The sequence below is a fragment of the Delphinus delphis genome, chromosome 11, assembly GCF_949987515.2.
Source record: "Delphinus delphis chromosome 11, mDelDel1.2, whole genome shotgun sequence".
Classification (NCBI taxonomy): domain Eukaryota; kingdom Metazoa; phylum Chordata; class Mammalia; order Artiodactyla; family Delphinidae; genus Delphinus; species Delphinus delphis.
Window position 1 is genome coordinate 63349770 of NC_082693.1, and position 18925 is coordinate 63368694.

General features: G+C 36.6%; 1 protein-coding gene across 3 annotated transcripts in view; it reads left to right on the forward strand.

The window, feature by feature from the left end:
* SYT1 (synaptotagmin 1) overlaps positions 1–18925 on the forward strand; it is a 533541-nt gene that overhangs the window by 393525 nt on the left and 121091 nt on the right. For 2 of the 3 annotated variants that reach the window (XM_060025297.1, XM_060025298.1), the window contains 3 exons: positions 4410–4532; positions 8299–8466; positions 12142–12309. In XM_060025297.1, coding sequence (XP_059881280.1) covers positions 4410–4532; positions 8299–8466; positions 12142–12309 — 459 coding nt within the window. The remainder of the gene's footprint in view (positions 1–4409; positions 4533–8298; positions 8467–12141; positions 12310–18925) is intronic. The other variant, XM_060025299.1, reaches the window with a different exon arrangement.

Here is an 18925-nt window from a genome sequence, read left to right on the forward strand (position 1 = left end):
TTTCAGAGCCGTAGAATGAATGCTATGCCTGCACTCACACTCGGAGAGCTTCATCCTGAGCTCAGAGTATCAAGGGTTATATCTTTCTCAAAGTTTCTAATCACAGCCACAGAAGCCCAGGTGCCAGTGTTCAACCACAGATGTCTAATAAGGATTTTTCTTTTCAGTTAATTTGTTACATAGAAACTGAAGCTTTAAATCATGTCTTGTTTTATTTCAGCATTTTCCGTAACCAGCAGGACGTGATACAGATTTCTTTAGACAACATATTTGGGAGATTAATAGCAGTAGTAATAACCTTCTAGATGGACATGGATGTACTGAATAATTTGTATGTGAATTTGAGCTATGTCTATGAAACATTGGAAATATAATACTATCATTTTCATAACTACATTAAAATTCAAATGTGGTTTTCATGTTTGCTAGAATTAACAGCTTAAAACACTAAATAATGTTAAATGATTACTACAGCATTTCTTCCTAGGACAAGAAATTTGTATTTTTCTTTGTGGAATTTGTTCTGTATGATGTAAGACTAATTTATAGGATAGTAGCAGTGTTTATTACCCCTATTATGACATGGATAAATGACCAAGATCTCAAAAATAGTAAATACAGAAATCAGTAACTTGTACCATTTCACTCCATATAAGAACTAACAGAAATTCAAATTTCAATATTCATGACTATATGTCTCTATGATAAGATTTTATAACCAAGGAAGAATTTTTAAATATTCTGCAATAACAACAAAATGGTAATGATACATAATATTTGTATACAGAAAAGGATACATATTTAAGACTTTTATAATGGCTTAAAACTTAAAAGCACTAAAATTACAGAGGGGCAAAATCAACTTGCAAAGTCAGAGGTCTGGAAAGGTCATTTCTCCACGGCTTTTACTAACGTGTGTGGATATTTAAATTTTTATTTCTTCCCTCTGTGTCCTCCTTATCTGTATTATGTCTCATGACTGTTCTGGACTGTCCCTTGCGGTAGGTTTCCTCTGCTATGAGACACCCTTAGTCAACGCTCAACTACATTTAGTGGCCTGGCAGCCGGGGCTCCGCAGCTGAGGGTGTACCATTCTGACACACATCAAGAGGCTGAACTAAATTGATTTTTTTTTTAAGATAAAGGGTTTTCATTTTAAGATTACTGATTAAATAGAACAGTATTAGAAAGCTCAAGTTTTAATAGATGGACACAGAAAGAAAATGTAGTGTCTTACGCTCCCTTTTTAGCATGTCTTATTAATTCCAAATCTGAACAATTTAACATAGAATGAACAAATGCACCTTCTGATGGTTTATCCAAGTACAACTAAACACCTTTTGAATGTTGAATCAAGCCAGAAGCATGTGCACTAAATTTTTGAAATTTAAAACAAGGTCTTTTTCCCAACACAGCTTTTCCCACTACAATTTATCAAACTCTCAGAACTGCTGGGCTTACATGCATTTTCCTCTGCATTTTGTCCCTTGGTGCGTGTGGTGGGGAGACTACTGCTCTTGAGATATTATAATAGCTGCTGATTTAATAGGTCTTAATTTAATGTAATGGTACAGAAAATGTCTTGCTTAAGCTTGGCCTTTGGGACAAGAATAGACTTAATCACTTCACTGATAAAACAGCAGCACTGAGAAATTATCAAAAATTTAGCCCTATTCCATGCAGAATAATTGCAGAAATGGTCATGCACCTTTCATTAGGGCAAAAACCACTTAGAGAGAAGGTGATTTAATAGCTCAGCTCTTTCAAATGACACTGAGCTGAAACATATGTAAATTGTCAGTTCTGAAAGAGATTTTGAAAAAGTATTTTAATCCATGAAAATTTTTTTATGATGGAGTGGTGTGAAGATTTTTTCAGACAAAAATGTGCGTTAAATAGTTTGCTATTAAAAAAAATTAAAATTTTACAGGAGGCAAATTACCTACATTGCCATTTTCTCAACACATCTTTTCAGACAGTATTAAAGACTGACGCACAGCTGAGGTTCTGAAAGGGCAATGTGGGTTCACTGCCTCAAGTCCTCCCCTTAAATTCAGTAGTCTTTTCCTGTCACTTTACTATCATTTTTCTATTAGCAACACCCCAAGTTAAAAGATCAATATTAATTTTTAAATAATTATGTTGTTTTCCTGCCTGTGGCTATCAGTAAAGCAACATTTTACTATTCAAGGAAACATCCAAGTATAAACTTCCTAATTAAATGGTGTATGGCTCACCAGATTTGAAAAGGTTTCTGCACAGATGTAATAATGGCAATTTCCAATTTTCCAAAGTCATTGTAGGCTCCTGAAACTTTTCAGGAAGAACAAAATGGGAGGCATCTCCAACTACAGCTCAACTCTCTGCTTCAGCTCAACTCTCTGTTTATCATCTTCCCACCCTAATGAGTTCTAGTAAGATGATGCCAAGTCTGTTTTTTAGGATCAAATTAGAGTTAGATGGCTAGAGCCAAATTGCAGTCTTGTCAGTTCAGAGACTGAGGGTGTCATTTTGAGACACCACTGCGGGTCTCTGTATGAATGGATAAGTGAACAGAAGAGATTTCTCTGAGCAGAGGGAAAAAACCATGTAATCTGGGAGTTGTGGGAGGCTGGATGGTAGAGCTATAGTCTAATGACTCTGAAGCCTTTCTGAAGCCTGATTATACTTCTGTGCATTTGAGTTCTAGAAGATTTCTCAGGTTTAATTTGATCACTGGCAGGAGTTAAAATTCTTTTGCTTTGGGCTTCCCTGGTGGCGCAGTGGTTGAGAGTCCGCCTGCCGATGCAGGGGACATGGGTTCGTGCCCCGGTCTGGGAAGATCCCACATGCCGCGGAGCGGCCGCTGAGCCTGCGCGTCCGGAGCCTGTGCTCCGCAATCGGAGAGGCCACAGCAGTGAGAGGCCCGCGTATCGCAAAAAAAAAAAAAAAAAAAAATTATTTTGCTTTGCTTTGTCAGAGATATAAAGCAGCCTACCACTCATATGTCTTATCTTCAATTTTGTGAGATTCTATAGTAACACACACACACACACACAAAGAAAGGCAATGAAAATACCATAACCAAAACCTAAGAGAGAATATTTGTAGTATATAACAACAAAAAGATTGAGACCACTAAAATACAGAGCCTCTACAAATCACTAAGAGGCAAACAACCCAATAAAAAATTAGCAAAGGATGTATTATATATACATATTATACAAAAGATTATTACACAGGTAGTCCCCAGAAGAAATAATACAAATAGTTCATATAAAGGTTTTTAAATTTTTCAACCTCAATAGTGTTCAGGAAAACGTAACATTTTATCATTTTTCATTTCGAATAACTATTTATAGATTTCTAATTTTTTTCTAATCCTTTAAAGCAATAAGAATGCACACCCCCTAGAAACAAAACTTCTAATATTTATAATCGTTATAACCTTTGATTTTTTTGAGCAAACTTTTTGCATTAATTGGGAAAATACATTATATATTTTTATTTTTAATAAAGAGGACCATTTGAATGAATTTTATGAAATTATGAGCTTTCTAGTGTTTCAATTTATATTACACTTAAGTTTTAGGTTATCAGGAACATTCAATTGGTTTAAACTCAATTTTGAGAATTCTGTGCCATGATTTTTGCTTGTTACCACAAAATTAATTTTTATGCTAATTTCAGCTTGACAGAATTGCAAACATAACTCCTTTTACCTTTTGCTATCAAACAGACCCGTAAGTCAATTTAATTCAGCCTAGCTTTCTGTGGAGCTGTTATGAAAGTAAAACAGTAAACTTAAACTGGAACTGGGGTAGATTTTTCTCCAAACATGCATTTGCTGGTGGCATGTTTTTTTTTACTCTTTTCCCATAACCATTACAAACGTATACGCAAAACTCAGGAAATTACAATTTTCTAAGAATCACTTACTCAACTATCTTTTTCATAGGAAACAAGGCAAGAAAAGGCCACCCATTTCATATAAATTACTCCACTGCATGTAACAAGGATGTTTTACATGATGCTTAAGATCTCTTTTAAATTACATGAATGTGAAAACTGGCCTGGTTAATAGCATGTTTATCATACCTCCAAAAGAAGCGATTTTATCAGAGCCAAATATAACACAAAGTTGACGTTTTCTTTGCAACAACTTTACATTTTTTGCTTGCAATATTCTGAGGGGCTATTTCCATTGCTTCCATGTTGCTTGCTGATTGGGGGGAAAAAATTCCGTGCACAAATGGAATTTTAAAAAAATATGTAAGCAGCAGATGTGAATGTGTGTCAGACAAATGGAGATTTACAGCATCTCAGTGCTTGCTTCTAACAGCTTGGAAGTATAACCACAGGCCCAGTGTCATTTGAGTTCTGATGAAAATTCATTTGAATTCACATATAATCCATTTCCCTACTCATAGGCCCTGAAGGATGATGATGCTGAAACTGGATTGACTGATGGGGAAGAAAAAGAAGAACCCAAAGAAGAGGAGAAATTGGGAAAACTTCAATATTCACTGGATTATGATTTCCAGAATAACCAGGTCTGAGGGGGAAAATGTCTTGTAATTCCATTACGTTTTCTGAAATTACCAACTAGAAATTGAAACAAGATACTTCTTAAAACATTTGGTTTGCTACGAGGGGAAAATGCAATTATCAAAGCTATTGATGAAATCATTTCTAAGTACAGGCGGTCCCCTACTTGCTAATTTAACTTCTGGTAATTAGAATCCACAGTGTTCAGCCGATTACATCTACTTATGGCACTTACAGCAGGCAGGCAGAATACAAATTAACTTGAAGCCATCAGTCTGATTCTGAGAGCTCCCAGTCACAGATCCCTCAGGCTGAGCTACAACAATCTTCCTTGGAATTCATGGATTTAGCTCCAAACAGGGCAAGGGACCTTTGAGTTAGACCACCAATTAAGCCAAAGTCTTCAAACAAAAATTAACCATTTGATGAGGAATCAAAGATTAAAAAATTGACTTTCCATGAATTTCAATGGCAAGAATGCCTTATGTAACATGATACTGGCTAAACCTCCTAGCACAAATGAGTTAACGGCTCTAGAAAAGTAGAAAGACCATCAACTTGATTTCTAATGCCTTTGCATGCTGCCCTGCTTCCGGAAAAGTGACAAGGAACTAAAGGTTGCATCAAAACAGTCCCTCCTGCTTTAAAAGCCGTGAAGTGCCCCCTAGATGAATGATAATACTAGCTGGCTTTTATTAACTGCCTGCTATAATGGTAGCTCCAAGATAAATGTTAAAAAAAAAAAAAAAAACCTCTACCTAAAAAGACCTTCCAGGGGCTTCCCTGGTGGCGCAGTGGTTGAGAGTCCGCCTGCCGATGCAGGGGACGCGGGTTCGTGCCCTGGTCTGGGAAGATCCCACATGCCGCGGAGCGGCTGGGCCCGTGAGCCATGGCCGCTGGGCCTGCGTGTCCGGAGCCTGTGCGCCGCAGCAGGAGAGGCCACAACAGTGAGAGGCCCGCGTAACGCAAAAAAAAAAAAAAAAAAAAAAAAAAAGACCTTCTAGGACCCATGACTTTGATGAAGATGTCTCTTTACCTTCTGAACTGTTCAAGAAATTTAAAAGCTAGATAAGAATTAGCTGAGTTAGAGATCAGGCTCTTAAAAATCTATAAGACACAGTTCTCTTCCGACTAGGAGAGCTTTAAATCGATTTCTCCAGTTTGATCAGTTCACTGACCTTTCGGGGTGGGGAAGAACTTGATAGATGTAAATAGAGTTACTACCTAATGCAGCATGTGTTAATTATGTCTAGTTTGATGAGGAATAAACAATAAATAAATCAAACACCAATACTCAGCTTTGGTGACTTATGTCCAAAGTCAGTAATACTGTGAGCTCTAAACAATGGCAGAAATTCTGGACTTTATTTAGGAATTGACTGTTCAAATAATGTCTTCACTTTTTGAAGTGTCCAGAGGGTTCCTCAAAAAGAACATATTGATACGTACCACCATATAATAAATAATTGTACTTAGTTAGCTTCATTATAGCCCTGGCTCATTATTTTATAATACATTCCAGAAAACTGCATGTTGGTTATAGATACAAGCCAATAGGTATGGAATTATACAGAATTATAGGTATACCATTTCTAGTTAATTAAATAGGGCATTTGAGGTCATTTTTGTCGCTTCTACCAAAATTTGATTAGGGATTGGTTGAGAGCAAAACTGCCTATTATTTATGTATTCTAGAGAAGGTCAAGGTCAACTTACATTATCTTAACACAAAACATCTTTTCCAGAAGTATAACCTGCCTTTATATATGTAGCCAACAATTTTCTACTAATTTATTCTACTTTCATATTTTCCAGTAGAAATCTAGTGGATCTCATCTTGGTTAGTCATAATTTTGAAACTTCTACGTTGGCTTTGAGTACTCTAAGTAACATTTTATAAGGTAGTATTTTTAAGAATACAGCACTGAATTTTTTTTACTCAAATATAATTCGAATGCATTTACTCTTCCTTTTCTAGCAAACCCATTTTAGAAAGAAGGTGTTTCATTCAGACGATCTAGGGTATTCTACCTGATAAATTATTTTAATAGTATGCATTTATTCTTCCAAATGGTCTCCGCTAATCTGATTTATAAAATGATTCCTATGAGTCATGGAAGATAAAGTCTGAGGAATTTCGTAGATAAGGCTGTAATCAAATATACACACCTGCTTACCAAAACTAAAAGACAATCCCAGAAGTCCTCTAAGAATCCTTCATGGTGGAGAGAAATGTGATACTTATCTCTCAAGCAGAAGTCAGAGGGGGGTTGGGAGAAGTAATTCCACCTCTATCAACAAGATACCCCCAAATCTTTAAAGTACAGATGATCAAGTTTGAAAGAGTTTAGGCTATATCACTAGTGCTTTCCCTGCCCCAAAGAAAAAGTATTACAAAAAGTGAGGAGAGAATATAATCTTGCTTATTCACATTGCTATCCAAAGGCAAATTCCAAATACCAACTTGGCAAACCTAGAGATGAACTGTTTGCTTTACTAATCATGTCTTTATAAGCTGATGTCTATTTTAAGCATTCTTTGACCATCGGTCTACGTTTTGTATACCTACAATCCAGCATTCTTATTGCTACTGTTGTATGATGAAGTCACAAAGATCTTGAAGCATTAAGATGGAAACAACAATCTTTAAGGGTATTGGTCTAGGTTAAAACTTGAGCCAACTAGCCAAAGTGCACATGGTGGGTCCATTTTGTAGAAAGTGGATGTGACTTTTTCAAGGAGGTGACTTGCTTTTCCACTCTATTGGTGGAAAAGATACAGACTCAACATTTCAGACCCTGATGTGAACAGCTATGATGTGACTGCATTTTCTGAAGGGTATATACATTGAATAACAATAAGGGAGTCTACTTTTGTTTCCCATATGGATCTAAACCAGTCTGTTGACACATCATGTCTGATGGCAGGGCATCAGAAGAGTCTGCTCACACCTTCTGTTTCCTTTGCAAAAACATTATCAGTGCCAGCCAATACCCGCATTCATAATAAGAGATAGGAATGTATCACTGAGAAAACCAGACGTGAAGAAATGCAGAGATTTCTGCTGTATTTGAAAAATATCAGAAAATTAGTCACTTAGCATTAAAAACCATAACTGTAATCTCCCCTTCCTTTATATGAAGCTAAAATTATATTTCTTTGACCCCATGTCCTATATTTAACACAGAATTTAATATACAATAATCATTTTACTCTAAGTTAAAACAAGAAGGAGCCAGTACCCAAGTAAAGGTCAAATATGATAGAAACTTGAAAATCTTATTTTTATCTCAAAAAGCTACCAAATTCTAAGAAAATTTCTATTTAGCTGCTCTGGGGCTTTGGTTCAAAATAAGAATTTCCTACTTTATAATTACAAGCTTGTGATTGTTTAACAATTTCTTTCCACTTACAAATCATGCCCTGGAAAGAAAAATAATGCACAAGGGCTTTTAGCAACTGGAAAGTTATTTGATTGCAACCCTTTTGCAAACATGAATTCCATATTTAACTGTAATCAGCAACCTTTTAAAAGCCTCTTTTGTGTTTAAAACCAGGCTTCCTAGAGCCTGCATCTGTCATAATTGGGTTTCTGAAGTCTATGCAGCTCACTTCATTTGCCTTCTGTGCTCAGATTCAGAAGAGAATAAAAGTTTATTAAAAGCAAAGAACAAAAGGGAAAAATCACAATATGCAGCAGTGTGAACACATCAATCTTTTCCAACATGTCCACCAATGCCAGTGTTTGCTGTATCCTGCCTCTCATTTCAGCTGCTGGTAGGAATCATTCAGGCTGCCGAGCTGCCCGCCTTAGACATGGGGGGCACATCTGATCCCTATGTGAAGGTGTTTCTGCTGCCAGATAAAAAGAAGAAATTTGAGACAAAAGTCCACCGAAAGACCCTTAATCCTGTCTTCAACGAGCAATTTACTTTCAAGGTAATTTTTTTTTTGTACTTACTAATGAACTTGTCCTCTGTTGTTCTAGATAACAGACTGATCTCATCCTGACACATATAGAGACCACTTGACCACTTGTTCAGAGACTCACAAATGATTCTATTCAGAATATTTAAGATTCTTATCTTCAATGTAATGAGGACTCTCTATTGCATTAAAATTTGGTCCCAGTAGGATTCAGCTCAGCTATTTCAGAAAAGAATATGGACTGGGATAGAACTAGGATGTCATTCGTATCTAAAAAGTGAGTTCAGCTTCAAGTGTGTCTGTGGACCTGAACGTTTCCCCCCTCTCTAAAATAAAGCCAAAAGAACTGTAAACTTTTTCCAGGTTTCCAAGTTCCTGAAAATAAATCACGACCACAGAATAAAGTAAGCTGTGCAACACTATTTAAATGGTACAATGAGGTATTACTCTCGTTGCAAAATTTTTTGTGTACAGGGGAAATTTAAGTATTCTAAAACATTCTGCTTAACCCACCAATAAAAAGAATATGAACCTATTGTTTTTTTCCATCTCTAGCATTTTCCTCTTACTCTTGGCTCTTCCCTGGTGTTCTTCATCTTGTTGAGACACCTCAATTAGCAAGCAGTAACAAAGAGGAATTCTGGCCACATAATAACTCAGCAGGAAAAGGTGCTTGGCAGGTCTCAGGCATCTCTGCATATACGAGTAGTCTCTGTAGTTCTCATCTTGAAGTCATGCATAAAAACAGTCTTTTGGTAGATATGTTTAACACGTGAAATTTTTTGAAATGCATTACTTAAAACAATACATGTCTGTGAATATGCCAAGGAGCAGATTCAGAATCACCTGTCTACCAGTCAGCCTTAGCGATAGCACGCACCTGACATTAGCAAACATCCTGGTATGAAGTAAAATGGATGAAACTGAGGGCGTGAGTCATTCCCATGAACCTTGTTTCCAATTTTGTAAAAGAGCGGTATCTTTCTATTCACTCTAAAATTAGAGTTTTTAAGACAAAAAAAAAAAATCCCTCATCTACTGTCAGCAACTCCGTTTAAAATCTATACTTTTCTAAACCCAGATAGTTAATGTAGAGTAGCAGTAAAAACCAGCTTATGAAGAACTAATCATTAGGGTCAATATACCACAGGACATACAGTGAAAACGAAACAAAAAAATATTGCAAAAGGTAATTACAATCCTTCTGTTTGACTATGTATTGATCTTAATTTAGGTCAGTAGTTTCTAACCACAATTTAGTCAGCACATTCTTAAATTATTTGAAATACTGTGGGGCTTTGTTTTTGTTTTGAGTTATCTATACGTTATTTCTTTTAAAAAAGTGTATTGCTAATAATTTTTAGTAATGTCTATAACCTCAAGAATTATAATCATTGAGATTTTGAAATTGCCTATAAAATTTAATAGGTTCCATTTTACTTCAGGAGTGTTGATCACATCAGAAATCAATCCAAAGTACAATATATTTTGATAGATTTGAGAAATATACCACCGTTTCTAGGAACTAGTTAATTTTTCCTTGTAGGCCTTGTAGATTATGCATCTTAAATGCCAATAGGCTGTATGATACAAGAATGGAAGCAAAACAGTTTAAAGAGGATTGGCTTTAAAATTGAGTTCAAATCCACTGAACATGAACTTGACATGCCCCACATGAAATGCTCCTTCTTTTCTCCACAACAAACTACCATTTGAAAGAGCTACTCATCATTCAAACAGTAAATATTTATTAAGTGCCTACTGTGTACCAGCACTGTGCTAAATGCTTTACATGTATTCGTTTGGCCTCAACCAGCCCCTGTGAAATAGACACTGTTATCATCACTTTTTGATGGATGAAAAAGCCGAGGTTTATTTACTTGTCCCAGCGCCATCAGTGGGAAAAAGGGGGAACCCAGGCCCAGACCTGCCTGACCTCAAGCTCAAGTTTTTGACTAATGCCCTTTCAGTACAATCACCAAAAAATCTAGAGAGATTTCAGAAATCAGATGAAATTTTCAAGAGTTCATCCCTACTCTAAAATTCCTTATTTCTTCCTTTCAAAACTGGCTCTTTGGAAGGGTTTATTTTTTCACTCTAAAGTAGAAAATGTGCTGTGCCTAGTTTTTAATCATAGTATTTTAATCTGATTCCAAATAGATGACAAATGATATAAAATAAAAACTCTTTGGAAAAACCAAAATTTCTTGTATATATGCAGTCAAATATTCTTCCTTCTCCTTTCCTTCTTAATATACAGAGTTAATTGAGAAATGTTTGCTGGAGCATAACACAACTATTTACACTGATAAAATAATAGCAAGTGTCTGAAAGTTGATCAAACCTTCAATACAAGTCTGAACAATTTCTTAATTAGGCATTTCTTCCCGGTTACTGAAGTGTAGCTTACTTGGATTGCCCTGCTTTCTCTGAATATTAAAAATGTCACTAATAAATATCCCAACCCATAGCATCTGTCCCAGTTATATTTGAACAGCTGGAGAATTCATCAGTTCTTGGCCTTTTGCCACTGCTCATCCTAAAGAGTGTCGTACCTAAGAATGAACTTCAAGATCTGGATTATAATGCATCTCTGATATTCAAAACAGCAATTTTCTAGTCAGCTCTTGTCAATCAGTAACTTATTTTAAGGAATAGGTGAGGCACCTTGTGAATTTCATTCAAGTCCTTGCAGACTCCTAGCATGCCTGTTCACATATCACTGCTCCATTAAACTATGACATCCAAATGGCCTGAAAGAGCGGGAACTCTCCTCAATACTCTGTAATGGCCTATATGGGAAAAGAATCTAAAAACAGAGTGGGGGGCTTCCCTGGTGGTGCAGTGGTTAAGAATCCACCTGCCAATGCAGGGGACATGGGTTCGAGTCCTGGTCCGGGAAGATCCCACGTGCAGCGGAGCAACTAAGCCCGTGTGCCACAACTATTGAGCCCGTGTGCCACAACTACTGAAGCCCATGCGCCTAGAGCCCGTGCTCCACAACAAGAGAAGCCACCGCAATGAGAAGCCCACACACCGCAACGAAGAGCAGCCCCTGCTCACAGCTAAAAGAAAGCCCGTGCACAGCAACGAGGACCCAACGCAGCCAAAAATAAAATAAATTTATTTTAAAAAAAGAGTGGACATATGTGTGTGTATAACTTATTCACTTTGCTGTACACCTGAAACTAACACAACTTTGTAAATCAACTATACTCCAATAAAATTCCTTTTAAAAATGAAAGAGTTAGTAGAACTTTTGAAACAACTTATCTACCCGGTTAAGTTGCACCCTGACAGTATAACTTATCATAAAAATGACAACAAAATATTCTACAAGAAAAACTTATTTATATAGTCAAGTGCAATTGGCTTGGTTTATTCGTATATTAACCTTGAAGTGTTTCTAGCCTGACTAATAGTATGAGCTATTATTAATAATACTAACAGCTTCTAGAACTTTGGGATAAAGTGATAAATCACTATGGTAAGTCCTCATTTTCTCCCAAGTAATTTAAGCCCCAAGCAGTTAGTTAAATGATTCAATTTAAGGAAAAAACCCCCAAAGCACAAGTATCTCCCTGTTCTGTTTATCCAACATAAATATTAAAATTAAAGACTATAAACAGGTAACATGTTTTAAGCATTTTTTGTGACCAGATGTTTTGTCCTCATCTTTTTATTTAGGTGCCGTATTCGGAATTGGGTGGCAAAACTCTGGTGATGGCTGTCTATGATTTTGATCGTTTCTCCAAGCATGACATCATTGGGGAATTTAAAGTCCCCATGAACACAGTGGATTTCGGTCACGTAACTGAGGAGTGGCGTGATCTGCAAAGTGCAGAGAAGGAAGAGGTAAGAAAAACATTAGCATTTCTAATGTGACAAGCCGTACTCGCCAGTTGCTACTCTCATACTAACCTATTGAGAGCTGCCGGGGTGACGTGAGTGATGTGGCCCTCCAGCTTCTGACAGTGAGCAAAATAGGGTCAGGGGATTGCATAACCTCGTAAAAAAGTATACTGATCTTCTGGGTCTTATTTGAAAGAAAACAAAGGTTTGTGCAGGTCTACAGATAATTCCCTGGGGTTGAGGGGACAGACAGACGAACACACCACTTCTAAAAGCTTAGAAATTACACACACACACACACACACAATCTGCTTCTTTAAAAGGACAGTGAAAAGTCATCTTTTCCTTTGTATTTTTCCACAAAGACTTTGTTTTCTACATAGATTATATAGCTATTAAATAGAAATGAAATGGCACTTTTTCCTTGATTATTTCTGCATATTATAGACAGTTCATTGTTTCTCCTAAAGATATCAGAGCACAATGGGTAAAACGTCAAATAAAATTCACAAAGGCAGATATTAAATCCACTTTTTAAGTGACTCACATTTTTACAGTATTCTTCACATTGTTTTGCCCCAGTTTTAATAGGTTAGCCCAGGATTTTTCTGTGATTTAAAGAAGGGAATTTCAGTAGCCTTAGTGCATTTAAACTGCATAATAATCAATTCTATTTGATTATGCTATGCCAGCCTGACACTAGTGCTTTTCTGAGCCAGTGTCTCAACAGGCCAAAACCAGAAAAGCAAACAATTCTTAGCTTCTCTGAATTCCTAAAGCAACTCCTTTTCCAGCCATTTTTTTGTTCCTAACATGGGTTTATAATTACCCAAGGGATTGCCAACAGCCTTTGTCATTTAGGATCACTAGACGCCTTGGATTCTGTAAGGTGTGGTCATTTTGGGGCCACCAGGGAAATCAGAAAGTAACCCAAGCCTTCAGAGAAACTCAGCCAAGAACATCACCTGGGAATCCTTTCAACCTAAGGTTTTCTGTAACCATTATTACTATTGAGGTTTTAGAACAGGTTTATTTATTACTATACTGAAATTGAATTTTATTAGTGCTCTAAAATTATTACTTCGTTGTCAAAAAAAAAAAACGAGTCAAAATTATTTGAGTTAAGCTCTGCTTTTTCTTTGGAAGGAAAACGTTTAGTCAAAATTAGATTCTTGGATATTGAAATAGATTTACTGCCCCTGTGGATAGAACCACCCAAGGATAATATGGAGTTTTTAAGTTTTACAACTTATTTAAGTAGTTCTTCCCTATGAGTAGACCAATATCTATATTAAAATGCAACATCTGTGTGAAAAACATTTAATCCTTTAATCATAATGTTGCTAGTCATTTAACAAGGTAGTGACCTGTTTCACTGAATTTTTATATTTTATTGACATACTTGACTTTGTAAGTTCCTTGTGGCTGGGGGATAGGGGTGGGACCATAACAAGTATTATTAACTGATAGATTTTTGTTAATTGATTATTGGTTGGCTTCTTGGTCGAGTATCCAGATAGGACCCACTTGTCCTTCACAAGCCCACCTGTCCAGAGGGCATGGCTCATGTCCTTCCCCCCCCAACTAGTCACTATCAAGTGGTATGGGATTCCAAGACTACACCCCTGGGCTTCTGAAAAGTTGGTAAATATTTTTGTCTGTGTTAGGAAATGTAATCCATCAAGCCATTTTCTTCTTTAAAAAATTCTTTGAATACGGGCAGAGTTTGATACTTGACACTGAGCTGACAGGTATGACGCTAGAATCTACGAGTTTAGGTAGACTGCCCAAAAAGAATCACGTTTTTATTCTCACCCCCTGAATTGCCCGTTTTCTCTCTTTCATAACTTTCTTCCTCCTCATCTTCTCTCCCTATGAAAGATTTTTTTTGTGATCCAACTTACTCAAAATGATTCACCAGGGCTTCCCTGGTGGCGCAGTGGTTGAGAGTCCGCCTGCCGATGCAGGGGACGCAGGTTCGTGCCCTAGTCGGGGAAGATCCCACCTGCCGCGGAGCGGCTGGGCCCGTGAGCCATGGCCGCTGAGCCTGCGCGTCCGGAGCCTGTGCAAACGTTTATTATGTACTGCTATATTCCTAGAACTGTGCCAGGTGTTTAAAAAAAAAAAAGAAACGTGAAAAGGGTGGACACTGTTCTTGCTTTCATGGAGTTTAGTGCTGCCTCACTTTCCTCCCTCACTCCAGTTTTTGCCTTGCTTATTGCCAGCTAGACTGATTTCTAGTAAAAGTCTTGCCTTTAAGATCAAACACTCCTGGGTTTCAATCCCTACGGATCCATTTACTAGCTCAGAGATCTTAGACAAGTCACTTATGCTCTCTAAACTTCAGTATTTTTTTTTTAATCTAGTAAGTGGTCTAACATTATCTTATTTTACAGATTAAATAGGATAGAGTATAAAGTACCTAGCATGGAGTCTGCTATTTGACATATTCAACAAGCAAGAGATCTCCCATTCTTTCTTCTTGACCAATCTTTTTTGTGTCCTTTCTTTCTTGTGCTTTCATCTCCCTATTTGTTCTACTCTTTTTCCTCTATGTGTATTGCTCTACTCTTTTCCTCACCACCACTGTACTTACTGAATGGCTCTGGAGATTTTTAACGGGAAATAATTCTATAACTATACTTTTAAACCCTGGAGCCTTTCCTCTTTGGTAGCTACTTGGGAATAATTTTTGGTTTTCAGTTGAGTGACTATTTCCTTTTATCATGATATAGGAAACCTTATAAAACAGATGTCTAGCTTACAAAGTATCTCTGGATAACTAGATTCAGGTATAAACTTTCTCCTAATAAATAAGATTCCAATTACATTTTATGTCTAAAGAATTACTTCTCACTGATAACGTGCTGTCTTTTCATCTACTGTTCACTAACTAGAGAAAATTATAGTTGTTTGAATAAACTGAAGTCTTAGATTGACTTTAGTTCTCACGGTTTCAAACAAAATTCTTTTTCCATTTTATATGAGCAATTTTGTTTAAGATTTTTGTTTTGCTTTCCTCTAAAGTGTTAAATCTTCTTTTTAATGTCATAATGAGTGAAAGATACCAAAGACAGCGAGAAAAAGGAATTCAAGAAACAGCTTTGGAATCTAGAAACTGAACCGCTAGTCATTAATAGTCTGTTCAAGGAGAGACTTGGATTTAAACGGGTTAAATACAGCCCACTAGGATCCAACCCCAGGGTTTTGATAGCATGGGGTAGGCTTTGTTGTTTAAAGTTATAAAATATAAAAGTCATAAGATGATGAAGCAATTACGTAAGTTAAAGGATTATGTGTTATCTTAGTAAGCAATTAAATACGCGAGCAATTGGGGAGAAACTGGAAAGGAGCCTTATCTAAAAGTTACTAAGCACATGTTTGAAACACAGGGGGTGTTGAAGAGAGAAATTAGGCCAGAAGAGCTTCAACAAGCACACAACTCCCATTGTTAGATTCTAGCCCGTGGAGAAAACCTCTGTGCTGAAGTTTCCATCCTGACTTTATGACGTTTTTATGACTAACACAATCCAAGTCCCCTCCCTTACTAGTAGTTCAGGTTCGCTAGCCATTTTTTTTTTGTTTAATGTTGCATGACTGATGACCCACTCTCCTTCCACCTGCTAACAGGTGAAGATGGAATCTGACCTTGCAAGACAGCTAAACCTTTCTCTTCCTTTTGTCTCTTTAAAACAGAAGTCCTTTGAGTTTCAAGAGATGGTTACGCATAAAACCATTGTCTTAATTTTCCCCCTTTTCAGGTTAAGGCCTCAAACATCATCTTTATAATCAGTATATACAGTTCTTCCACTGGTAAAAGGCTTCTAACATGTATAGCCTCAGGCTACCTGGTGAATTTTTAAGATTTTCTTCATTTTAATCATTCAAGAATATTTATGTCATCCATAAGTCAAACCTGAAGCCAACCTCCAGATATTTGGAGTAATCCATTCTTTTAATATTTTTACTTAATTACTTCAAATATTATGATCAATAGCTATGACTCCATTTTCTTTTTTAATGAATTTTATTTATGATCATTGCAGCAACTGTATCAGTCCTGTACCCCAGCATCAAGTACATCTTCAAAGCATTTAGACCCTTTTTATTTTAGCATTTGTTCCTAATTTTTCATCCCTATGCCTTCCACTACTACTTTTTAATCCCTAAAAACAGCATAAAATATCACCAGAATGCAACTGGATCCCTTTTTTTTAAGGAGTCTGTCTCATAACTTGACCAGTACTATTTTGTCTCCATTAGAAAATGTCCATCACCTCTGCTTTGTGTAGAATTCGTTAAAGAGTGATTTTTAAATGAGATTCTGTAATCTAGTACAAATGGAAAAAAAAACTGATTGCTGAATTAAAACAAGTTGGGACATAATTTAATTAGGACCCAAGCAGAAGGGAAGAGAAACTACTTTAGTGCCTTAATAGAAAATCAGTTTTGCAAGAAAACTTCACATTTTTAAGTCTAATTAGAAAAACATTTAATTCACAGAAAAGCATTTGGAGAATACATATTCAATCAAAAATCCAAAGTTTTTTTAAGCTTATGATAAGTGACTTGATATTCCTTTGGAATGCGTTCAAGTCATTATTCCTTATGGCAACTCTTTTGTCCAAGGATCATGAAAGAACTGATGCTGTTTCTAAGTATACTTAGCAGTCAGATGGTAGCTCACGCCCTCCAAGAATCTCCGCACAACAAATTAGTGCCCTGAATGAAATCCTCATAAAAGGTTAAGTGCAGGAACTTTAATATGGAAGCCAGTAAGAATCTACCTTGTCACTCACAAACTATCACATTAGAGAAATGCAACAGACACTCATTTTGACCCCCAGCATTCCAGGAAGGTATACTTATTTTTACTTCTTCATCGTCTGTCTTCCCCACTGGACTATAGGCAGCGTATCTATTGTTTCCAACTGTGAAACCAAGTTTAATCACAGAGGCAAGCACACAGTAGGTGTAAAAAAATATTTTCGAATTAATGAATGGGGCAGAGTTGCTTATTATACATGAGAGATGCTTCAAAACTTCCATTTTAAAGTCCATGTTATGGTAATTGTGTTCTTATTTTACAAATGAAGTCTAAAGTATTCTGAAAAACCATCAATAAAGTATCTTAGCACCAAACAATGAAAGTGATTTAGTACCCTTTTGTCTTTTCAGTCTTTTTATATCAAATGGAGGCAGATAGATGCTTAGCAAAAGCATTCTAATTGTTTTTGTTGATGGTCATGAAAATGATGAGTTTCTCTCACTAATTTTTTGGGGGGAGGTGAGGGGTAAAGGCTTATTCAGGATCTCTTTCCTCTGTATAAACCTTTTTATCCTGTTTCCATGATGCATGGAGAGCTTGTGGCTCAGCTTAATTTAACTTCTATTTAAAGTTAAGATTTAGTTAAAGCTCTGATTTGAGTCTCTGCTGGCAACATGGAAATTTACCCAGAGGGAAATGGGAAAGAATCAATTCCAAGGAGAAGTCCAAGAATATGAACAAAATCTAAGTTTATTGTATCTAGAATATTTGTTGCTAGTCAGATTTATAATAAAATAGATATAAAACAATTCAATAATATTATATGAAGACCATGATATATTTTAGTGTACTTAGTATCTATGTGTCCATTTTGTGGTACGTGCAACATAATAGTTTCCCTTTAAACTAAGTAGAGTTGCATTTGATTTCTTGATATGTCTTTGGCCATAGCTGTGGTTTACTTGCATCTGAGTTTGGTCAGAATTTCAATCACCAATTATAACTGTATTGCTATGCATAATAAGTATTGTCGGCTTCATGATGTGGTTTCTAAAAACATCATAGGAAAGAATAACTGGAAATATCCTTCTAGTGTGTAGGACTGTAATTTGATTGCCTTTCTAGTTAAAAAGCCTTTTCAGGCACAAATGGATGAAAACAAATTCTCACTTCACTGAGATTCTAAATGAAAATTTGGTATCATTTGTCTGCTAAAATAAAAGCGTGGGAACTGTGAGCTTCAGTTTTATTGGGGACTTAACTGAGGACTATAGCCCCAGAGACAGCCTCTCAGATAGCTCCAAGGAACTCTCAGGAGGACATAAGGGGGGAGGTTAGTATATACGTGATCTTGGCAAAGAGGTTTGGCAAGCAAAAGCACATCTCTGTAGAAGGTTGCTACTAGCCACGAGGAAAAGATATCTCAGTTAACGATTTTAGTGCTTTAAAGTATGGGAAGATGCAAGAATTTGGGTTCATAAGATTTTCTCCTGAAAATATCTAACTATCTGAAAGCCTTGTTCTGCCAGTTTTCCCAGAGCACAGAGGGCCTCATTCCTGATCTCCACCCTGAGCTCCTTTCAGGGTATGTTAAAGGTCAGCAACTCCAGTAGCTAATGACTCAATCCTTGTAGAACCAGACAGCAAGCGACATTCTTTAGTTGGCCCTTTTTTTTTTTTTTTTTTACTGTGAATTCCCTAGAAAAAATAAATTTAGACTCTAAAGAATTAAGTGGAGGGAGAGACCCTGGACATTTTCAAAATGCCCTTTGACGACCTCCCATGGTTCCCCCATTATCATAACTTAACCTACTGCATTACCCTCCCCTTCACAGCTGTCATGGCCCAGAG